This window comes from Triticum urartu, chromosome 4, assembly GCF_003073215.2.
Source record: "Triticum urartu cultivar G1812 chromosome 4, Tu2.1, whole genome shotgun sequence".
Classification (NCBI taxonomy): domain Eukaryota; kingdom Viridiplantae; phylum Streptophyta; class Magnoliopsida; order Poales; family Poaceae; genus Triticum; species Triticum urartu.
The window spans coordinates 483,159,092-483,184,269 of NC_053025.1; the positions used below are offsets into that span (position 1 = coordinate 483,159,092).

At 48.9% G+C, this 25,178-nt stretch overlaps 1 protein-coding gene across 1 annotated transcript; it reads left to right on the top strand.

Moving 5' to 3' along the window:
- Positions 1–2,855: 2,855 nt before the first annotated feature.
- On the top strand, positions 2,856–5,720 carry LOC125552169 (RNA polymerase sigma factor sigB-like). The gene is made up of 6 exons (XM_048715649.1): positions 2,856–3,369; positions 3,503–4,033; positions 4,144–4,374; positions 4,469–4,609; positions 4,902–5,099; positions 5,224–5,720. The coding sequence occupies exons 1-6, from the start codon at positions 3,118–3,120 to the stop codon at positions 5,515–5,517; spliced, it is 1,647 nt and encodes a 548-aa protein (XP_048571606.1). The 5' UTR covers positions 2,856–3,117; the 3' UTR covers positions 5,518–5,720.
- Positions 5,721–25,178: the final 19,458 nt, after the last annotated feature.

Sequence of the window (25,178 nt, forward strand, 5' to 3'; positions counted from 1 at the left end):
AGTTAAGGCATATAGATGTAAACCGACCTTATTTTGTAACTTGCATTGTAAGATAGGAAGGATAGAGACCGAGCCGGGCACGTTTATGATCCGGCCTCGGGACTCTGTAAACTGGCGGGCGTCAACCTATGTATATAAAGGAACGACCCGACAACGGTTTAGGGACAACAGACAACAACTCGAGAGCCAGGCAAAGCGGATTCGCTCCCTGGTCATCGAAACCCTAGCAATACCAACACAACTAGACGTAGGCTTTTACCTTCATCGAAGGGGCCGAACTAGTATAAAAACCCTTGTGTCCCTTGTACGGTTTAACCCCTTTAAGCTAACCCGTAGCGATGGCTCCACGACTAAGTCCTTTCACGAGGACATCTGCCGTGACAAAACCACGACAATATTTTTATTTTCCCCGGGATGGTGCTCTGTTGTATTGTTGATGAGGATATCCTCGCCGCTCTTGGCCACCTGCCGGAGTATCCAACATGCTCTATGGCTGTGTGTTGGCATGGTATCCGCTGTACTGTGAATTTTGCATGGCCCATTGAGCCATCCCTCCAATACAGTTCTACACCCTGTAGTGGGCTTTTGTTTCTTTGTAATTGGATCGGGTGACTTACGAGAGTACACCCTTTTAGTTCGGACGAGGGGTTTAGTGAGAGCCGGAGGGTCCCAGAATTTTATTTGGGTTTTCCAGGCGCTTTCCATCGCACAGTACTTCCGTACTATGGCCGCCAAGTCAGCAAAGTGTGCTATGTCACGGCGACTTATGGCGTTGAGGATTCCCTTGTCCGTGCAATTTTTGCAAAAGAATGAAAATGCGTCTTCATCGCGACAGTCCTTGACGTTGCTCATTGCAAGGAGGAATCTGGCCCAATAGTGATGTACTGTCTCTTGGGGCTCTTGTCTAATGTGGGAAAGATCACTTGAGTCTGGGTGGGTGGGTAGTTTTAGGTCCAAACCCTAACCCGATCTGAGACCCAGGGGCGGAGGAGTTTCCGAGCTTGCCAGTTCGGACTCCGGGATGTTTCCCAATAGTTTTGGCCCGCTGTCTGATTCTAGGTTCGAAGCTTGGGCCATGTCCTCCCGTGGACGGGTATCCGTCTCAGAGAGCTCATGAATCCGGACATAGTTTGTCCTCAAAATAGAGGAAGAATTGCTACATTGCTCCTCCACCACCGCTATCTGATGGGTGACCGGCGGAGAGTTAATCTTCCTTTGGTCGGGTTTAAGCCCGATCCGATCATAGTCCGTTGCGACTCCCAGGGCGGCGGTGCGATCCAAGAGCTCGTTCAAGGAAGAGAGCTCTATTGGATCCATCTGCTCGTCGAATCCCGAGCCGACGTGGAGGCTGTTTTTGATGACCCGAGAAGTCATCGTCGGCACGACGGCCGAATGGGCGGTCATGACGAAGCCGCCTAGTCGGAGAGTTTGGCCTACAGCCAGGGCTCCCCCTGAGGTAATGTTGTCCTTGACAACAAGACGAGCCATCAAGCCTTATCGTGGTGGCATAGTGGAACTCTCAATGAAAGCACCAATGTCGGTGTCAAAACCCGCGGATCTCGGGTAGGGGGTCCCGAACTGTGCGTCTAAGGCGGATGGTAACAGGAGACGGGGGAGACAATGTTTACCCAGGTTCGGGCACTCTCGATGGAGGTAATATCCTACTTCCTGCTTGATTGATCTTGATAATACGAGTATTACAAGAGTTGATCTACCACGAGATCGTAGAGGCTAAACCCTAAAAGCTAGCATATGATTATGATTGTTGTTGTCCTACGGACTAAACCCTTCGGTTTATATAGACACCGGAGGGGGCTAGGGTTACACAGAGTCGGTTACAAGGGAGGAGATCTACATATCCGAATTGCCAAGCTTGCCTTCCACGCAAAGAAGAGTCCCACCCGGACACGGGATGAAGTCTTCAATCTTGTATCTTCATAATCCAACAGTCCGACCAAAGGATATAGTCCGGCTGTCCGAGGACCCCCTATCCCAGGACTCCCTCAGTAACACTCTGGTCAGTTTCGTATGTCCGGCGAAAAGCAATCCACGAGGCTATATTCCAGAGCCCGGTCCAAACCATCACCTTTTGTGGATTCCTTCTTACATGAGTTACAGCAGTTACAGAAGCCGACCATGCCGCCATTAGCAGCTGTTCGACCTCCTTGGTCCACTAAGGAAAGGTGGCTTGTTCCGCCTCAAGACTATATGAAGATTAATGCTGACGGCGCGGTCGCTCGCTACAGAAGAGAAGGAGCAGTCGCGGCTATTTGTAGAGACAATCAAGGTCTATACCTTGGGTCCTCAACAATGGTGTACCGGGGAGTGACTGGCCCAATGATGTTTGAGGCATTTGCTTGCAGGAAAGTTTATCTCTTGCAGAAGATCTTAATTTGCATAATATCACAGTTGCTTCTGATAGCTAAGGAGTGGTTGACGACATCAACAGGGGGACGTGAGGTCCCCATGCTGCTATAGTACATGAAATAATATGTCGTAAGAGTAGTTTTCAGTTATGTAATTTCATTCATGAGCGTAGAAACTATAACTATGAGACTCATAAACTTGCCAAGTTCTCTTGTAACCTACAATTAGGTAGACATGTGTTGTTGGAAAATCCTCATGACCCAACAGCTGTACCTATGAATGTTGCATTGGAATAAAAAGCTTGGCGAGTTTTTTTTTTAGAAAAAACTTGAACTGATAAAAGAAAACATGGCGTGGCGGAGCTGAGTGAGCGTTCGCTATTTTTACTCCGTATATCAATTTCTTGCACGGGCCGCATCTGTACTCGGACCAGAAATAATATCCCGAGCTTGTCTCCTTGACCGGACCGGGGCAGAGCCGCGGAGGCTCGTCGCTCATTCCCGGCCCACGGCGCGTACGCGCGGAGGTGGCCGCCGCCTCTCCCGCACGATCCTGTCCCCACCCTCTCTTATCCCCTTCACCCTCCAGACCAAGAGCGCCCACCCTCCCGCTTCTCCCCGACCGTACGGCCGCACCTCACCGCGCTCCCTGCCCCGCAATGCATACCACACTAGCCGGCAGCATCACCTCCATCCACAACAAGAGCTAGCTAGCTAGCGAACACGACGCGCATTCGCCGCTTGGCTAGGGATGTCGTCGTGCCTCGCGCCGCAGTTCAAGTGGCCCCCTTCCACCCGAGCGGCGGTGCCGAGGGAGCCCGGCGCCGGCGGCTGCGCGGCAGGCGGGAGCTGCCGGCCAGGGAGGGTCCAGTGCGCGCTGTCCTCCGCGGCCGTCGTCGAGGCGGAGCGCATGGAGTCCTTAGCCGCCGGAGCGAGGCGCCTGGCCTACGGCGGAGCCGTCGACGTCGGGCCTCCTCCCTCTTCGGATAGCACCAGCCTCCCGGTAATGTCCGCTCACGTGTTCGGCGCTCATGCTCCGGCGACCGTGCTGAACTGTATTATAAGATTGGTTTGGAGTGGGCTATGCTGAAATATGTTTGTCCTCGTGTCTTTCTTGCATTGGATATTGGAACCAGGGGGGCTTCGGGGAGGCGCTTCTCAACCAAGAGGCCGTGGTGACGGCCGCGGCCGCGGAGGCCGTGGCTTTAGCGCGAACAGCCGCGGAGGTCGCCCGAGAAGTTGCCCGGATGGTGCAAACGGACCACCGTCCAGACGTCGGCGACAGCCATGACCTGGTGGAGGACAGCTACTTAACAAGAGAGGTCCTTCGCACCGAGGTGCGGCCGGGGTCTCGGTATGCCGAAGCCCGCTTGCTGGACGACGCGGGGTTCGTCAGCATCTTCAGCGACGAATCCGAGTCGGACGACGACGAGCAGGGCGCCCGGGGCGTGGCTGTCAAGTCGGCACGTCAGCCCGAGAGAAGAGCTCGGAGAGTGAGGGCGGCGATGAAGGCTGCCAAATCTTTCAGTGATCGGAGGCCCGTCACGGCCTCCTCGAGGAAGAAGAGGGTCAAGGGTTGCCGGAATTCTCTGGGCTGCTTCTACAAGATGTCCGGACGGAAGCTTCTGACAGCGAAGCAAGAAGTTGAGTTATCAGAGGGCATTCAGGTAACGAAGACTAACACAATGACAAGGACATGTGTGATTTTTATCATGCTGTACCAAATAATGCTGTCCTGTTGCTGGTGTCTGACTAAGTTTATTATGAACTGACGCAGGATCTCCTGAAGTTGGAGGCTACCCAAAAGGAGGTTGCACACTACAACGGCGGTGAACCAACCTTCGGTCAGTGGGCAGCAGCAGTTGGCACTGATGAGAACACTTTGAGGAAACGTCTCAGCTATGGAATTTACTGCAAGAACATGATGGTCAAATCTAACGTGCGACTTGTAATCTCAATTGCCAAAGAGTTTGAAGGCCCTGGGACAGAGTTTTCCGATCTTATCCAGGTATTTTTCCTGTACTTTCGTTCAAGCCCCTTCATGATTATAATTCTTTGGAAATGAAATGTTTGACTCGCACTTCATTCCGTATCTAATACAGGAAGGGATTCAGGGCCTTATAAGGGGCGCTGAAAAGTTTGATGCCTCAAAGGGTTTTAGGTTCTCTACGTATTCTCACTGGTGGATCAAGCAAGCAATACGCAAGTCGGTTCTAGAACAAACCCAAATAATTCGCTTGCCAGTACGTCCTCTTTCTCTTTGTAGGTTCACCACTTGCAACAATTTCACTCTTAATTTCTTGGTGTTGATGTAAGCACATTTGGTAATTACATCACTTTGTATATTGGGTAGATTTTATGGGACTAGTAAGTAGTAACCGGGAACCAAACGAACAAAATGAATAACTATGAGAATCAATCAATGATTAGAACAGACCAATGTTGCACCCGGATCTTTCTTTGTACACCATGTGATCCCGATGGGGGTGCTGGTATGAGCCCCTATATAATCCAATGGTGCTGTTTGATTTATAGGCGCACATGGCGGAAGCAAGTTCCCGAGTGAAAGAATGCCGGCGACGACTCCGCCGGCAGCTGAATAGGCTACCGACAAATGAAGAAATCGCGTTGGACACCGGCATGACAGCCAGACGGGTGGAAGCAGCAATGTGCCTCCCAAGGTACAGCGTATCCCTCACTGGCAAAGTCGGGTGCACGGACGTGACATACCAGGTATGCTCACTACGCTCTGCAACGCCAATGTCTATCTGAATAACACACACCTCCATCAATAATCGCACTTGTGGCTACTGGACCTAAATCCCTGCACTTTACCTGGTGTGCATCACCACCACAGGAGATCACGGCGGACAAGAGCACGGAGACGGCGGAGGAGACGCTGCACAGATTGTTCATGAAGAAAGACGTGGACAAGGCGCTGGACAGCCTGACCCCTCGGGAGAGGGAGGTGATCAGGTACAGGTTCGGGATGGACGACGGCAAAGCGAGGACCCTGCACGACATCGGGCAGCTGATGGGGGTGAGCAGGGAGAGGATCCGGCAGATCGAGATGACCGCCTTCCGCAAGCTCAGGAGCAAGAAGAAGGTGACGTCGCTACAGCACTACCTTGAGCCAGCAGAGAGCTGGTAGCTATGGCTATTGCCGGCCGTGTTATGAGTACGTACTACGACCTTAGCAACGCACGGCCTTTGCTTGCTGGCTGCCGAGTTAGTACTGGATTGCCTGCCGTCATTTTGAAGGATTAACGACGACATATACGATTCACTCTCGAGCCTCTTGTACTATACATTGTGTAAATGAATGAAACAATCTTAGTAGTCCGTTTCACAAGATCGGCTATGTGTATCTATGCTTTTAAGGACCTTAACAAGGCCTGCCCAAAGGATCCCTTCCCCCCCCCCTCCCCCCACATTGATCAAATCATCGACACTACCGTAGGACACGATTCATTGTGTTTTTTCAACGCATACTCCGGCTACCATCAAATTAAAATGGCAGAGCCAGACCAAGCCGTAACGGCATTCATCACACCATACGGCCCATTCTGCTTCAACACAATGCCCTTCGGGCTCAAAAACACCGGCGCAACATATCAGCGCATGATTCGTACATGTCTGGCAAACCAGATCGGCAAAACAGTGAAGGCATACGTACATGACGTGGTCGTCAAAACCAAGCATGTCGAATCTCTAGTAGACGACTTGAGGCTCACATTCGATAACCTCCGAACATATGACATCAAGCTCAATTCGAAAAAATGCGTTTTCGGTGTAACAGCCGGAAAACTCCTGGGATTCATTGTCTCCAGTAGAGGTATTGAAGCTAATCCGGCCAAAATCCGAGCGTTGTCACAGTTAGCTCCCCAACAGACCTCAAGCAAATATAAAAATTGACCGGATGCGTGGCGGCTCTAAGCCGCTTTATCTCCCGCTTGGGAGAAAAGGCATTACCCCTTTATCGCCTCCTCCGGCGCACCGAACACTTCGAGTGGACGGATGCCGCCACGGCCGGACTCAACGAAATAAAAGCCATATTGGCAACAAACCCAGTCCTGGCTGCGCCAAATATTGGCGAGCCAATGCTATTATACATTGCGGCAACTCATCAAGTAGTAAGTGCAGTGCTCGTCGTCGAGCGAGAAGTGGACGGACACAAATTCCCCCTTCAAAAGCCGGTTTACTATGTGTTCACTGTCCTTACTCCATGGAAATCACGGTACCCGCATTATCAAAAGATAGCGTACGCGATATTTATGGCATCCCGGAAGCTGCGACACTACTTTCAAGAGTGTTTGATAACGGTAGCCTCAGAAGTACCACTTAACGATATTATAAACAACCGCGACGCGACGGGCCAGATTGCCAAATGGGCCATTGAGCTCCTCACGTTCGACATAACTTACAAGCCACGGCGAGCTATTAAGTCGCAAGTTTTGGCTGACTTCGTCGCCGAGTGGACGGAAGCCGAACTCCCTAAGGAGTACGGCACATATTCAAGCTGGATCATGCACTTCGACGGCTCCAAAATGTTGGCTGGTCTGGGGGCTGGCGTTGTTTTAATGTCCCCAACAGGAGATACAGTTCAATACGTACTACAGATAATGTATACGGACTCCAACAACGCAGCCGAATATGAGGCCCTTCTACATGGTCTCCGGATGGCAGTATCCATGGGCATTCAACGCCTAGAGGTGCGCGGGGATTCGAACCTTGCGATATCCCAAATAAATGGAGACTTTGATGCCAAGGATCCGAAAATGGCAGCTTATCGCAATGCCGTCCTAAAATGTCAGCTCGGTTCGAGGGGCTCGAATTTCACCATGTGGCTCGGGAAAACAATCAGGCGGCGGATATCCTCGCCCGCATCGGCGCAAAACGCGACGCGGTCCCTCCCAACATATTTCTGGAAAGGCTCTTCAAGCCATCCGTTGCATGGGAAGGGGACACCGGTAACAACAGTCCGGACCCGGCCAAAATACACGATACTGAACTCTCTGACACAATCGGAGGCTCCGCCACAGAAATAACACATTCAGCCCACGAAATAATGGCCATTATTGCCCCGTGGACAGAACCATTCTTGGCCTACCTAACTAGACAGGAACTTCCGGAAGACCAAAATGAGGCACGCTGCATAGTGCGGCAATCCAAGGCCTACAGGGTCCATGAGGGAGAATTGTACAAGAAAAAGCACTACCGGAGTCCTTCAAAGGTGCATCTCCGAAGAGGAAGGGCGGAACCTTTTGGCAGAAATTCACGCCGGACTCGGCGGTCATCACGCTGCAGCCCGGGCTCTTGTAAGCAAGGCCTTCCGTACAGGATTCTATTGTCCAACGGCCCAGGCAGATGCACAGGACTTGGTCCAACGTTGCGCCGGTTGCCATCTCTTCGCAAATCAAAGCCACATGCCATCCACCGCCCTCCAAACAATCCCCATTACATGGCCCTTCGCGGTCTGTGGGCTTGACATGGTTGGACCCCTTAAAGGGGGAACCCACAAGAAAAAAAATACTTATTGGTCATGGTGGATAAATTCATGAAATGGATAGAGGCTAAACCGGTTAAAACAGCCGAATCCGGACCGGTGATAGATTTCATATCCGGGGTTGTACACTGTTACGACGTCCCCCACAGCATCATCACTGATAACGGCACGAACTTCACTGCCGATGAGGTAAAACTCTGGTGCAGCAAAATGGGCATCAAGCTCGATTATGCTTCAATCTATCACCCACAAACCAACGGTCAAGTCGAACGAGCAAACGATCTTATAATGAGCGGCATTAAACCCAGATTAGTGCGTTCCTTAACGGAGTCTGACACGCACTGGGTAGAGGAGCTCGACTCCGTACTCTGGGGGCTGCGGACCACGTCGAATCGTAGTACCAGATATACACCGTTTTTATGGTGTACAGCGCAGAGGCAGTCTTGCCCTGTGACATAATTCATGACTCACCTCGAGTGCGCATGTACGAAGAAAGAGAAGCCGAGCTCGATCGGCAGGACAATCTGGACACCTTGGAGGAAGAGCGCGACGTAGCCAAAACCCGTTCCGCATTTTACCAGCAACAGGCTCGCAGATACCAAAGCAGAGAAGTACGGGCCAAAACTTATAACGTTGGCGAACTAGTTCTACGACTGCCGGATAAGAAAAAGAACAAGCTCGAGCCCAAATGGGAAGGTCCCTTCATTATCGACCAAGTTCTGACCGGTGGAGCTTACCGACTGCGGGATGCATCGACTAGTCGACTCGAGCCGAACCCATGGAACGCAGCCAGGCTTCGAAGATTCTACGCCTAGCACCGGGCTCTATGTTAGTCCCCTCCCTTTGTCCATTGTCTGCATATGCATCATCTGTCTTTTTTCCATTTCTTTCTTTTTCTTATTATTTCTCTAGGCCTTCAAGGGTCACCTTGTGCCTCACTTGTACATTACAGATGCGCTAGCCGCACTCTCCATACCTGGGGGCTTCTTTCACAGAAGCTTAAATTATTTACCTGGCCCTCACGCCCAACACATGTGTTATACTTCCGCATGTACCTTTTTTCACCATTATATGCATCGATATGACTTAAGTTTTGGCCAAGCTGGGTTGCCTGGCTCTTGTATTTATGCCCTACGTTCCCGTTAATTCGGCTAGGGCATAAGGGGAGCACCTCTGTGATTGTTACCACTAGGTCAGCCGGATGTGTACCTCAGACTGAGTGAAGCCAAAAGCTAGCGTTCTTAAGAAAATATTCGGTCGGTGAACAAAAAATTACTTTTATTTATTATCCGTATATGCCCCTAGATGCTTTTTCTGCGCTTCTTATCGCAGTCCGGACGTGCACTTTAGGGCATGCTTCCCAGGGAAAGGAACCCTTAATGGAACTATTCTCCCTGGAAGGTGTTTCTTACTGCCCATGTAATATAACATAACTAGTTGGGCACTTGTCTGATAAAGCACTAATGACCCCTATGCCTGGTCTCCACGCATGCCCCGGTTCTTACATAACCGAAAGGGTATTCGGATACACTCCGGACCGTCGGGTCCCGAGGTTGAAGCGAAAAGGTCCGCCATGACAAACGATCTACAATCCGGCTAGAAGGCATTATACATGTCACTTTAAATTACATAGTCAATTTGACTGGTTGAATTCCTCTTCAATACCATCCAATAGGCTGTCTAGTCTACAGTCCTGTTGGGAATACTTTGCGGCCAATTCTACTTGGCCGTACACTAAGCTCACAGGGATCTCCTTCCCATCGGGCCCCATAGGTCCGACTTCGGCCATGTGATTCGGGCCGGCCTTCGTGTACTGTGTCTTCATCATTGCCCAGGCTTCCCTGGCGCCCTGACGGCAGGCCCATATCTTCCATAATCGGAAGCACCGCCGTGCTCCCTTCAGCTTTTCTGCAAGCTCTCCAAGGCCTTCGGGTATGGAGATGGATGGCCACAAGGTCTGGGCGACGCCTTGCATCACCTGCCGAACTCGTTCGTGCAGCTGTGAGAGCTCGGGAAGAAGGTCACCCGTTGAACCGGGCATTTCCTCGGCAGGACGACCTGTTAGCATACCTACAGACATAACTCTGTCAGCCAGCTTCCTCGCCGAACTCTTTTTCAAAGTTCGTTCAAGCACTTACTAAATATGCCGCATCGAAGCCGCTGATTCTCCTTAACAGAGTCCGACAGTTGGGCACGAACATCTTTTAGTTCCACGCCCAGCTTGGTGTTGGCATCTAGGAGATCATTCTTCTCCTGCCTCACCCTTGTAAGCACGCTCTCACCGGCCTTCAGCTGGCGTAGGAGTTGTTGCTTATCCGGATTTACTCCAGCGTCATTTGCAATTTTATCGTCAGATCTGCATATGACGCATCCTATATGACACTTATCATTCGAAGGATATATTACCAGAGGGGGTCTCTTTGGGCTCCCCCGCCGCGGCCAGTGCGGCCTGAAGTTGGGCTCTGCACTCTTCCAGCTCCTGGGACAGTTGAGTATTCTTTTTGGTAAGAACCTGCATAACAAATGATCCTTAAATCAGTTATTCTAACTGTTTCAAGTCTCAGGGGCTACTGATATATATAATCACCAAATTTTCTCACCCGTATGTCTTTTACATACTGCTCCGTGGCTCTGGCTAGACCATTTTGAGCGGCACGGAGGTACGCATCTCCCGAGTTGAAGGCATCCAATGCCTCTTGGGAGAAACAAGCGTCACGAAGAACAGTCCGGCGACGCCTATGGTTCATGGCACTTTCCACCTCGGAATTGGTGGCGGACAGTTTATCCGCATCCTCTGTCGGAGGAGCGCCCTGCGCACGCCTCGTTCCCGCCTACGAATCCGGCGTTGGAGCCTGGCTGGTGGAGGCGCGATTAGTAGCCTCTACGGGTATAGTCCGGCGAGCGCTCTTTTTCCTGAAAAGAAGACATGGGCGTTAATATGCCTCTAAGAATAATGTCTTGCAATAAAGACGGTGCGCCATACCGCTGCGCCGGTGTCTCAACCCGGACTGCGGGTCTTTTCAGCCTGCCTGGCCTCGCGGCCCCTTGTTGGCTAGTCACCGCAAGCTCGGCCTTCCGCCTCGAGGACCTCCCCTGCAAAACACGTCTGTTATACGGCAACCAAAAACACGCAAGGACGGACCCCCTTTCGAAGTGTTGGGACTTCGGTCTCAGTCACCTACGAGGCCGGAAGTAACCGAGGGTAATCGGCCGTAATGGCCACCAAAGCGCTGTCATTACTCAATTGGTAAAATACCCCATCAATCAGCTCCACAGATATGTCCGGATCCTCCTGGGAGGCCGGGTCAAGGGACCGTCCAGGGTCCTCGGGTTGTGGAGGGGGGCTGTTTATCTCCTTTACAGCCTGGCGCAGCTCCTACGATGAAATCGCTAGATTGACTACTTAACTACGGGAATACGAAACGGATGGGCGATAAAAAGTCTCCGCTTACCCAGCTCGGAGGATTGTACATAGAAAATCCACCCTGTGGGTTGACACGAAGGAATTCCTCCTCTTCTCCCTTGTACAAAGTGGATAAGATCTTTATTAGATCAGCAACCGATCCCGGCCCTTTGCGGCCGTGGAGGGTGGCGTCATCCTCCCCGTTGAAATCCCACATGGGGTGGCCTCTATATTGAAGAGGTTGCACCCCCCGCATAATACATATGGCCATGACCTCGATCATGGTCAATCCGGATCGAGCTAAAAAACTTATCCGGCTCATCAAGTAAAGAACGTCCATGTCATCTTCCTCCATGGAGCTCCATGGACGCCAGCTCCGGCGCTTCTTCAAAGGGGCGTTGTCAAACGCAGGAAGGCCGATTCTAATAGGATCCGGGAGGGGGACGTCTTCTATATAAAACCATTCCGAAGGCCAGTCTTCGGACGTCTTCTTTGGGGTTCCGGACAGGTATCCGGTCCCGGCAATACGCCACACTTCGGCTCCGCCCACTTGATATATTGGCCCCTTCTGAGAACGGGGCACAAGGCAGAACAGCTTCTTCCACAGAGCGAAATGAGCCTCACAGCCCAAAAACAACTCGCAAAGGGCTACGAATCCCGCGATATGCAGCATGGAGGCAGGCGTAAGGTTATGCAACTGGAGGCCGTAGAACTCCAGGAGCCCCCAGAGAAACGGATGAATTGGAAATCTGAGCCCTCTTACCAAATAAGGGACAAGGCAAACCCGCTCTCCCTTGCAGGGATTGGGAAGGCTCTCCGCTTGCTCTCCGCCATTATAGGTGGCAAGCCCGGCTCGAACCGGGGCCATGTATGCTGGGGGAAGAAATCCCTTGGTCTGAAGCATCACTAATTTGTTGTGCGGGACAGAACATCTCTCCCAATCTCCAGGCTTGGGGCTAGGGGAGCGAGAGGAGGAGCTGCGTCGAACGGCCATGATGGATTGGATCTCTGTCGAATGCGCTCTGATGAAGGCTCGCCAAGGGAGGATGGTGTGATTTGGATCTGAATCCTCGTCTTTTTAATAGGCAGCTCATTCACACAACTAGGGGGGTAAATGTAAAAACACCCTGGCTCTTCACATTCGCTCGACACATGGAAAGTGGCCATTATTGGGCGTGGAAGCCAAGGAGTGCAACATTCACAAGAGGCTGGACACTATTTCGACAGGTACACGGAATTTGGAGAGGAACCCGCCCTGCAATGCCGAAGACAATACTGCGCGCCGGACTCATCGTCATTGAAGCCTGGTTCGGGGGCTACTGAGGGATTCCTGGATTAGGGGGTCTCCGGACAGCCGGACTATATCCTTCGGCTGGACTATTAGACTATGAAGATACAAGATTGAAGACTTCGTCTCGTGTCCGGATGGGACTCTACTTGGCGTGGAAGGCAAGCTAGGCAATATGAATACTCCTCCTTTGTAACCGGCCTTATGTAACCCTAACCCTCTCCGGTGTCTATATAAGCCGAAGGGTTTTAGTCTGTAGGACAACAATCACAACATACAATCATACCATAGGCTAGCTTCTAAGGTTTAGCCTCTCTGATCTCATGGTAGATCTACTCTTGTACTGCCCATATCATTAATATCAATCAAGCAGGACGTAGGGTTTTACCTCCATCAAGAGGGCCCGAACCTGGGTAAAACATTGTGTCCCCTGCCTCCTGTTACCATCCACCGGTTCGGGACCCCCTACCCGAGATCCGCCGGTTTTGACACCGACAATGATAGTTATCGTCCACCCTCCGAGGATGAGGAGAGCCTCAGCGGCGAGGATTTCATCGTGCCTGAGGCACCTGAGGGAGTCCTGAATTAGGAGGTCTCCGGACAGCCGGAATATATTGTAACGCCCTCGATGCGGCTATATCTCCCACGTGTCGAAGCACGACTTAGAGGCATAACCGCATTGAAAGCAATGTCGCAAGTGAGGTAATCTTCACACAACCCATGTAATACATAAGGGAAAGAGATACATAGTTGGCTTACAATCGCCACTTCACACAATTACATAAATAAAGCATTACATCAACCAGATACAATCAAGGTCCGACTACGGAAGCAAAATAAAAGAAGACTACCCCAAAAGCTACACAGATCCCCGATCGACCCCAACTGGGCTCCACTACTGATCAACTAGAACGAAACAACACAAAGGACAAGATCTTCATCGAGTTCCTCCTTGAGCTTGGTTGCATCATCTGCACGGTTCAACGGCACCTGCAAGCTGGTTTTGGAAGTATCTATGAGTCACGGGGACTCAGCAATCTCACACCCTCGCGATCAAGACTATCTAAGCTTATGGGTAAGGTAACGGGTATGAGGTGGAGCTGCAGCAAGCGACTAGCATATATGGTGGCTAACATACACAAATGAGAGCGAGAAGAGAAGGCAAAAGCACGGTCGAGAAACTATGATCAAGAAGTGATCCTAGAACAACCTACGTCAAGCATAACTCCAACACCGTGTTCACTTCCCGGACTCCGCCGGAAAGAGACCATCACGGTTACACACGCGGTTGATGTATTTTAATTAAGGTCAACTTCAGGTTTTCTACAACCGGACACTAACAAATTCCCATCTGCCCATAACCGCGGGCACAGCTTTCGAAAGTTCAAATCCCTGCAGGGGTGTCCCAACTTAGCCCATCACAAGCTCTCACGGTCAATGAAGGATATTCCTTCTCCTAAGACAATCCGATCAGGCTCGGCATCTAGGTTATAAGACATCCTCGACAATGGTAAAACAAGTCCAGCAACACCGCCCGAATGTGCCGACAAATCCCGATAGGAGCTGCACATATCTCGTTCTCAGGGCACACTCAGATGAGACATCCTACGTGTAAAACCAACCCTTAAGTTTCCCCGAGGTGGCCCCGCAGTCTACTCGGTCGGACCAACACTCAAAGGAGCACTGGCCCGGGGGGGGGTTAAAATAAAGATGACCCTTGGGCAGGCCTACCCAAGGGAAAGAAAAGGCTAGGTGGCGAATGGTAAAACCAATGTTGGGCATTGCTGGAGGAGTTTTATTCAAGGCGAACTGTCAAGGGGTTCCCATTATAACCCAACCGCGTAAGGAACGCAAAATCCGGGAACATAACACCGATATGACGGAAACTAGGGCGGCAAGAGTGGAACAAAACACCAGGCATAAGGCCGAGCCTTCCACCCTTTACCAAGTATATAGATGCATTAATTAGATAAGAGATATTGTGATATCCCAACAAAATATCCATGTTCAAAACACGGAACAAGCTCCAATCTTCACCTGCAACTAACAACGCTATAAGAGGGGTTGAGCAAAGCGGTAACATAGCCAAACAACAGTTTGCTAGGACAAGGTGGGTTAGAGGCTTGGTTCAACAATATGGGAGGCATGATAAGCAAGTGGTAGGTATCGTAGCATAGGCATAGCAAAAGAGCGAGCATCTAGCAAGCAAAGATAGAAGTGATTTCGAGGGTATGATCATCTTGCCTGAGATCCCGCAAGGAAGAAGAACGAGTCCATGAAGAGGATAAACGGACGTAGACGAATGGGTCCTCACAAACACGACGTAATCGGAACCAACCCGAAGAAGCAAACACCGGAAATAAGCACACAACATAGTAAACAACCAACACATGAACATGGTATGATATGCGGGATGCGGTATGCGATGCATATGCATGATTTGATAAGGAATGATTGAACCTGGCCTCAACTTGGAAATCCAAGAGTGCCACTGGAAAGGTGAGGTGATTTCGGTTGAAATCGATATAAAGATCACCGGAATCGGATGCACGGTTTGGAAATGGCAAGCAAAACAAATATGGCACCGGTCTGCGATAATCAGCAAGTGACCATCTAAATGCATCAAGATAAATATGCTACAGCACTCAAACATAACAAAAAAATACATGGCAGGGATTCACTCAAGATGCTTGACAAAAGATGAACACTGAGCTACGGTTAATTCATCCATTAACAGGTTCAAACAAGCATGGAAAAAGGGCAAACGATAACTGGTTTCAGACTTAGTGAAATTAACATAAGTCTGGAATTTATCATCAGGAAGCACACTTTAGAGCATGAAAACTACATGCTACAGGAACATAACATGGCAAAGAAAGGTATGGCATGAAGCTACTCAAAGAACTTAACAAAAGTCCCTTAGTGACCTTGAGCCAAAAGGGATCAGAAAATACAATTGCAACCATGTGAACATGGCAAAAACATAAACAGATCTCAGACTTAGTAAAAAACTGGAGTATGCAAATCAGTTAACGAGTAGGCATGTTTACGAGCTCGATGCACTCACTACAGAGCATGGCATGACAAACTAAGCATACACCCATCAAGAAGACATGGCATAGAAGCTAGGCATGGCAAGAACAACAACATAGCATGCACGGATCAATAGCAACATCCTCGGCAAAATCGCTAAACATGTCAACGATCTGCCAGGATTCACTTTATAGCAAAAGTAGAGCTCGATTGACTCAAGCTAGGGTGCTCCATAAATGCAAAAAAAGACATGGATGGATATAGCACCACAATATTACCAAAATATCCTTACTGATCATCCTCAAAAGAGGCACGGATCACAAAAATATAGTCATGGCAAGCACCTCTGTAAAGATGGCATGGCATATAACAAAACACATGTAGAGCTCAGGATCATATCATGCACACATTAAACATGGCAAAAATGACAAAATGCCATTTGCTGAAACAGATCTGCCAAAATCATCATATAACCCTCTTCCAACAGCATTTCAGGCATCAAGATGAGCTCAAATGAAAATGATTCAATGAGATGAAATGATGTACTCGTCGAGACGAACATTTTGATATGCTACACGCACAAATCGGAGCTACGATGAGGGAGTTATGATGCATTGAAAAATGCAAAAGGATTAGGGTTACGGGGGAAAAAGTCAACCAGGAGGATGGATCCAGATCCAGATCCAAGGCATGCTTCCCGAGGCAGCGGCGGATCTCCTGTACACCGGAGTTGAAGACGACGGCGGCCGGAGATGGTGGAACTCGCCGGAGCTCCGGGACGGCGGGGTGGAGGCGGCACGGCGAGGCGGAGTTCGCCGGCGGCGAGGCGGCGTGGACGGGGCGGCGGCGACCGGAGGATGGCGCCGGCGGCGAGGTGTCGCGGCAACCGACGCGGTGGCGGCCGGCGGCCGGCCGGGCGACGTGCGGCGGCGCGCGCGCCTCGATGCGGCACGGGACATCCCGCGGGCGAGCGGCGGCGCGGAGACAGGCCGCTGGGGCCGGCCTCGGGTCCCAGCGGGCCTGGCGGTGGGGAGGAGAGAGAGAAGGCGTGGGGCGACACGCGGCGATCGGTGACTGGCGGCGGTGGTGTGTCCGTCCAGGGCGGACATTGTCCGGCGGCGCACGATGGAAAAATTAGGGTTAGGGGTGGAGGAGACCCGGATTTTTGGGAAGAAGGCCTTTATATAGAGGTAGAGGGAGCTAGGAGAGTCCAAATGAGGTGCGGTTTGCGGCCACACGATCGTGATCGAACGACCGAGATGATGGAGAGGTCTTAGGTGGGTTTTGGGCCAAATTGGAAGGGTGTTGGGCTGCAACACACACGAGGCCTTTTCGGTCCCTCGGTTAACCGTTGGAGTATGAAACGAAGTCCAAATGGCACGAAACTTGACAGGCGGTCTACTGGTAGTAAACCAAGGACGCATGACAAGTCTCGGTCCAATCCGAAAACGTTTAACACCCGCACACGAAAAGGGGTAGAATGGGACACTGGGTGACATAGGAGCGCCGGATTGCAAAACGGACAACGGGGAAAATGCTCGGATGCATGACACGAACATGTATGCAAATGAAATGCACATGATGACATGATATGCAATGCATGACACGCAAGCAATGACAACGCAACAATAGCGAATAACTGGAGGACACCTGGCACATTGGTCTCGGGGTGTTACAACACTCCACCACTATGAGAGGATCTCGTCCCAAGATCTAGAATGGCACCGGAGGGAAAACGGAAGGAAAAGAGAAGAGGTAAAACTAAGTTGCTTCTTTGACCAATGAGTGAAACCAAAGAACCTTGAAAAGGTTAAGCCAACTCGATTAAAGAATACAACGGAGATAAATGAAGTTGAAAACACTCCATTAGAAAAGATGAACAAGGAAGAACAACTTCGGGCAGAACTTTGATTGAAAAGGAAAGTTATTGAATAAGAACTTGATAAGATGAGGGAACTTGAGCAGAGGGCACAACACTCCAGTTAAATGGATAAGCACAACAAGAACATGATCTTCACACTTCGAGATGATGATTGAAAAGAGCAACATCACAATGCCTCCGGAACAAAAGAATAGAAGATGGATAATTGAAATAGGAGAATGGAGAAGAAAATGCCAACTTCTGGCACAAAAGAGCTTGAAAAGGCATCTTTAGGAGAAGGATCGAACGGAGTTGTTGGAACACCAACAACGAAAAGAATACATTTGATATGGTCTTATGGAATACATCTCAAATTATGAGGTGACAACATGCCACTAACAAAACCAAAGATTGGATTGATATCAACAAGGAGACGAGAAACTTATTCACCGGGAGGATAAATGAAGAACTTGGGTCATTTATAAGCACCATAAATAGCAACAATCCTTAGGGAAAGCTTTAGGTGAAATATAACCCAAGATAACTCCAACGAAGGGATTGATGGATTTAAAATACCTCATTCTTAACAACATGTGAATCATGAAACATGAACTCAAATTATCAAGAATGACATAATACCACCTTCAATGATACGGAAGAAAGAATTGCACTCCGGATAGCAAGATGAAGAATGCTTGAGCTCCTTAGAAAAGAATCTCAATGAACACTTGGAGAAGGGATATAAATCCTTGATGAACCATCATGTAGAACCTTCATGAAGAACTCCTGTAAACAAAAGAATGATCAAATGGAAGGAAAGAGAAGTTGAAAACACAAGGTGCCACCTTGCGATGATTTTGATGGATCTTTGTGATGATATAATTGCGAGAGCTTGGAACTCCGGAAAAGAAAGATGAAACCATTGAAATAGAGAATTTTGATGAACCTCCGAAATAAGGAATTAGTCGCTTGGATGAAACAAGAATAAGAATTACATTATGCTTATCCTTCATCAATTTAAATTGATGACAAGCAAACGGATTTGGCGTACTACTTATTCTCGTTGAAAAGGATTAAGAGAGATATCGATAACTTGATAAGGTCTTCAACGAAACACCGGTAGGATTGAAACAACGAATGAATTGATATGATCACCATGGAAGAGAATCTTGAGCAAACCACCGTAAGAATTGGGAACGATCAAAGGAAAGATATCGAAGCACCGGGGAGAATTAGCAAAAGAACGAAGATGTTTGAGAGAATTTAGATACAAGTGAAACGAATAGATCACGGACCGATAAGAGATCACTTGAACGATGCACCGGTAAGATCGGAGAATGATAACTTAAAGCTGAGAATGAATAAACCTGAATTGATGGACTCCAGATAATCAAACTGAGAAGACTCTTGAATTGCTCCGGATAGGTGAAAAGAATTCTCACAATCAAAACAATTATGAGAGGATGGCAGAGAATGGGGCAAGATTTAAAATAAACTCTTATTCGGTCTTCAAAATCTGAGAATTACGACGAGAAACACCATCATGAATTGTTGAGTCACTCCGGAATAAAGAAGAATGGAAAAATTGAACCAGCGATGAAAAGAATTTGAAAGATCTTGGAGAAATACATATGACTGATGATGAATCATTCTTACGTCAAACTTGGAAAAGAATTTGGGAGTAACTCCGGAAAAAAATTAGACAAGTCAGGTAAGATACTGGAAAAAGACCTGTGGGTTAGGGCCCACTCAAAAGAAACACCGTAGAAGGATTTAAAAGAGAGAATGCACTGGTTGAATTTAACGGCTTGAATGAGATAACAACCTCGAAATAAGTTGAATGGATCTTGAATGAAAAAACGAGCCTTCTGAGATTTCTTCAGCACTCCGGAACAATTGAATAGCAAGCGGGGAATGATTATGAGGTGCACCGGCAAGAGAAGTTATTGAAATGATGAAAAGGATATGATCAACAAAGCTTGACTTGAATCCACCAGAGAAGAAAAAGAACGAAGAACGATGAACTAGAAGCTCCGTTAGAATCTTTCTGAGGATCACCGGATAAGAGCATTGACGGAAAAAAATGGAGAGACTTCACATCAATAACATGATAAATGATTAAGAATTCTAAGTCCTTGAAGGAAACAAGGGAGGGAGGGCGGGAAAAAAAAGCAACTTGGAGACAGATGAAACAAACGCCATTGAGAAGAACTGATACTTGGTCTTGCGGATGTTGAAATGATCGGATCCACTTGAAGAGAAGCACGCCGGTTAAAAAGGATTGAAAAAACAATCTTGATGATCAAGAAGGATTGGTATTCATATCGGAGTATGAGAACACCATTTGGGGAAGGTATGGAATCAATACTTGACATTGAAGCAACTCGAATACCACAACTCAAAACAAAACAAAGGATTGGCTTGCGGAATAAGCCGGAACAAACATATGATAGAGATTTCGTCCAAAGTTTTCGTGGTGGGGCCTACACGGGCTCGATCGTACATCACCATCATGTACAAGGCAGTGCACATGACATACGAAGCGTCCCCAAGTCGGCATACCCAAGGACTCTTTAAGACACAATGAGACCACTGTTAAACCAACCGTGAATAGGCGAACCACTAGACATCGAACCCCAATTTCATATCATACATCTGTCGGAAAGATATCCTAGGGGCTACTTGAATTCCTACTTATAAACTCCTGAAACTTTCCGGTTATGCAATCAGGTCTTGGGGATACAGGGGAAGCATAATATCTCACCCAAATCTAACAAATCCTACATCCAGCTGTATCCATCCTTCAACACATAACCAAGAAACCTTTGGAATTCATCTACCTCAACCTTCGAAAAACATCCGTTATACGAGTTATGGCAATACTCCCGAACTCCCGCCCCAGTACTAGGTGGCGTCGAGGTTATCTCACCAACAACTGCATAAAAGAGATTTTCGATGTCGGCAAAACTAAACTCAGGTATTCCAGAACTGCAATGATAAAATTGTGATGACAACACCTCGGAGCTCAACTCCCCGGGACACTGCCACAACCCCTAAATGACAGGAGGCACCAAGAACAATGTTCTCGTCACAAAACCATCGGAACGATTCCAAGATACCCGCGTGATCCTAAAATCTTTTTTAGTGAAATTTAAGAAGAGAAGAGTCAAAACTCTTCGTCGGGATGCCTCACCAGAGCGACGAAGGGACTGAGGAGTAAAAGGAAGTCCTAACTCTCCGATATATATAATTCCTAAATGACTCAAAACATTTCTAGACTCAATAACCCCAGCGATTCGATCAAGCAAGGGGCTCCTAAGGTCGGGGAAGGCTCTGATACCAACTTGTAATGCCCTCGATGCGGCTATATCTCCCATGTGTTGAAGCACGACTTAGAGGCATAACCGCATTGAAAGCAATGTCGCAAGTGAGGTAATCTTCACACAACCCACGTAATACATAAGGGAAAGCGATACATAGTTGGCTTACAATCGCCACTTCACACAATTACATGAATAAAGCATTACATCAACCATATACAATCAATGTCCGACTACGGAACCAAAATAAAATAAGACTGCCCAAAAGCTACACAGATCCCCGATCGACCCCAACTGGGATCCACTACTGATCAACTAGAACGAAACAACACAAAGGACAAGATCTTCATCGAGCTCCTCCTTGAGCTTGGTTGCATCATCTGCACGGTTCAACGGCACCTGCAAGCTGGTTTTGGAAGTATCTGTGAGTCACGGGGACTCAGCAATCTCACACCCTCGCGATCAAGACTATTTAAGCTTATGGGTAAGGTAACAGGTATGAGGTGGAGCTGCAGCAAGCGACTAGCATATATGGTGGCTAACATACGCAAATAAGAGCGAGAAGAGAAGGCAAAAGCACGGTCGAGAAACTATGATCAAGAAGTGATCCTAGAACAACCTACGTCAAGCATAACTCCAACACCATGTTCACTTCCCGGACTCCGCCGGAAGGAGACCATCACGGTTACACACGCGGTTGATGTATTTTAATTAAGGTCAACTTCAGGTTTTCTACAACCGGACATTAACAAATTCCCATCTGCCCATAACCGCGGGCACGGCTTTTAAAAGTTCAAATCCCTGCAGTGGTGTCCCAACTTAGCCCATCACAAGCTCTCACGGTCAACGAAGGATATTCCTTCTCCCAAGACAATCCGATCAGGCTCGGCATCCAGGTTACAAGACATCCTCGACAATGGTAAAACAAGTCCAGCAACACCGCCCGAATGTGCCGACAAATCCCGATAGGAGCTGCACATATCTCGTTCTCAAGGCACACTCAGATGAGACATCCTACGAGTAAAACCAACCCTCAAGTTGCCCCGAGGTGGCCCCGTAGTCTACTCGGTCGACCAACACTCAGAGGAGCACTGGCCCGGGGGGGTTAAAATAAAGATGACCCTTGGGCAGGCCTACCCAAGGGAAAGAAAAGGCTAGGTGGCGAATGGTAAAACCAATGTTGGGCATTGCTGGAGGAGTTTTATTCAAGGCGAACTGTCAAGGGGTTCCCATTATAACCCAACCGCGTAAGGAATGCAAAATCCGGGAACATAACACCGATATGACGGAAACTAGGGCGACATGAGTGGAACAAAACACCAGGCATAAGGCCGAGCCATCCACCCTTTACCAAGTATATAGATGCATTAATTAGATAAGAGATATTGTGATATCCCAACAAAATATCCATGTTCCAAACATGGAACAAGCTCCAATCTTCACCTGGAACTAACAACGCTATAAGAGGGGCTGAGCAAAGCGGTAACATAGACAAACAACAGTTTGCTAGGACAAGGTGGGTTAGAGGCTTGGTTCAACAATATGGGAGGCATGATAAGCAAGTGGTAGGTATCGTAGCATAGGCATAGCAAAAGAGCGAGCATCTAGCAAGCAAAGATAGAAGTGATTTCGAGGGTATGATCATCTTGCCTGAGATCCCGCAAGGAAGAAGAACGAGTCCATGAAGAAGACAAACGGATATAGACGAACGGGTCCTCACAAACACGACGTAATCAGAACCAACCCGAAGAAGCAAACACCGGAAAGAAGCACACAACATAGTAAACAACCAACACATGAACATGGTATGATATGCGGGATGCGGTATGCGATGCATATGCATGATTTGACAAGGAATGATTGAACCTGGCCTCAACTTGGAAATCCAAGAGTGCCACTTGAAAGGTGAGGTGATTTCGGTTGAAATCGGTATAAAGATCACCGGAATCGGATGCACGGTTTGGAAATGGCAAGCAAAACAAATATGGCACCGGTCTGCGATAATCAGCAAGTGACCATATAAATGCATCAAGATAAATATGCTACAGCACTCAAACATAACAAAAAAATATATGGCAGGGATTCACTCAAGATGCTTGACAAAAGATGAACACTGAGCTACGGCTAATTCATCCATTAACAGGTTCAAACAAGCATGGCAAAAGGGCAAACGATAACAGGTTTCAGACTTAGTGAAATTAACACAAGTCTAGAATTTATCATCAGGAAGCACACTTTAGAGCATGAAAACTACATGCTACAGGAACATAACATGGCAAGGCAAGGCATGGCATGAAGCTACTCAAAGCATTAACAAAAGTCCCTTAGTGACCTTGAGCCAAAAGGGATCAGAAAATACAATTGCAAGCATGTGAACATGGCAAAAGCATAAACAGATCTCAGACTTAGTGAAAAACTGGAGCATGCAAATCAGTTAACGAGTAGGCGTGTTTACGAGCTCGATGCACTCACTACAGAGCATGGCATGACAAACTAAGCATACACACATCAATAAGACATGGCATAGAAGCTAGGCATGGCAAGAACAACAACATAGCATGCACAGATCAATAGCAAAATCCTCGGCAAAATCGCTAAACATGTCAACGATCTGCCAGGATTCACTTTATAGCAAAAGTAGAGCTCGATTGACTCAAGCTAGGGTGCTCCATAAATGCAAAAAAAGACATGGATGGATAAAGCACCATAATATTAACAAAACATCCTTACTGATCATCCTCAAAATAGGCACGGATCACTAGGAAACAACATGAACATATGGCATAACAACAAAAACAGAACAGGGACTTGTTGAAATTTGAAGTCCCTGAAATCAGCATCACCGATTACGCTACTTTGCAAGCTTTTGCTAGTCACCACAAATATCACAAAAATACATGGCAAGCACCTCTGTAAAGATGGCATGGCATATAACAAAATACATGTAGAGCTCATGATCATATCCTGCACACATTAAACATGGCAAAAATGACAAAATGCCATTTGCTGAAACAGATCTGCCAAAATCATCACATAGCCCTCTTCCAACAGCATTTCGGGCATCAAGATGAGCTCAAATGAAAATGATGCAATGAGATGAAATGATGTACTCGTCGAGACGAACATTTTGATATGCTACACGCACGAATCGGAGCTACGATGAGGGAGTTATGATGCATTGAAAAATGCAAAAGGATTAGGGTTACGGGGGAAAAAGTCAACCGGGAGGATGGATCCAGATCCAGATCCAAGGCACGCTTCCCGAGGCGGCGGCGGATCTCCTGTACACCGGAGTTGAAGACGACGACGGCCAAAGATGGTGGAACTCGCCGGAGCTCCGGGACGGCGGGGTGGAGGCGGCACGGCGAGGCGGAGTTCGCCGGCGGCAAGGCGGCGTGGACGGGGCGGCGGCGACCGGAGGATGGCGCCGGCGGCGAGGCGTCGCAGCAACCGACGCGGTGGCGGGCAGCGGGCGGCCGGGCGACGTGCGGCGGCGCGCGCGCCTCGGGGCGGCGCGGGGCGCGGGACCTCCCACGGGCGAGCGGCGGCGCGGAGACGGGCCGCGGGGGCCGGCCTCGGGTCCCGGCAGGCCTGGCGGCGGGGAGGAGAGAGAGAAGGTGTGGGGCAACACGCGGCGATCGGTGACTGGCGGCGGCGGTGTGTCCGTCCAGGGCGGACATTGTCCGGCTGCGCGCGATGGAAAATTTAGGGTTAGGGGTGGAGGAGACCCAGATTTTTGGGAAGAAGGCCTTTATATAGAGGTAGAGGGAGCTAGGAGAGTCCAAATGAGGTGCGGTTTGCGGCCACGCGATCGTGATCGAACAGCCGAGATGATGGAGAGGTCTTAGGTGGGTTTTGGGCCAAATTGGAAGGGTGTTGGGCTGCAACACACACGAGGCCTTTTCGGTCCCTCGGTTAACCGTTGGAGTATCAAACGAAGTCCAAATGGCACGAAACTTGACAGGGAGTCTACCGGTAGTAGACCAAGGCCGCATGAAAAGTCTCGGTCCAATCCTAAAACGTTTAACACCCGCACACGAAAAGAGGTAGAACAGGACACCGGGTGACATAGGAGCGCCGGATTGCAAAACGGACAACGGGGAAAATGCTCGGATGCATGACACGGACATGTATGCAAATGAAATGCACATGATGACGTGATATGCAATGCATGACATGCAAGCAATGACAACGCAACAACAGCGAATAACTAGAGGACACCTGGCACATCGGTCTCGGGGCGTTACATATATCCTTTGGCCGGATTGTTGGACTATGAAGATACAAGATTGAAGACTTCGTCCCGTGTCCGGATGGGACTCTACTTGGTGTGGAAGGCAAGCTAGGCAATACGGATATGGATATCTCCTCCTTTGTAACGGACCTTGTGTAACCCTAGCC

Coding starts and splice junctions, on each gene's coding strand:
- LOC125552169 (XM_048715649.1), top strand. CDS start 3,118: ATGTCGTCGTGCCTCGCGCCGCAGTTCAAGTGGCCCCCTTCCACCCGA. Junction 4,375..4,468: donor AGTTTTCCGATCTTATCCAG/GTATTTTTCCTG, acceptor TATCTAATACAG/GAAGGGATTCAGGGCCTTAT. Junction 4,610..4,901: donor CCCAAATAATTCGCTTGCCA/GTACGTCCTCTT, acceptor TTTGATTTATAG/GCGCACATGGCGGAAGCAAG.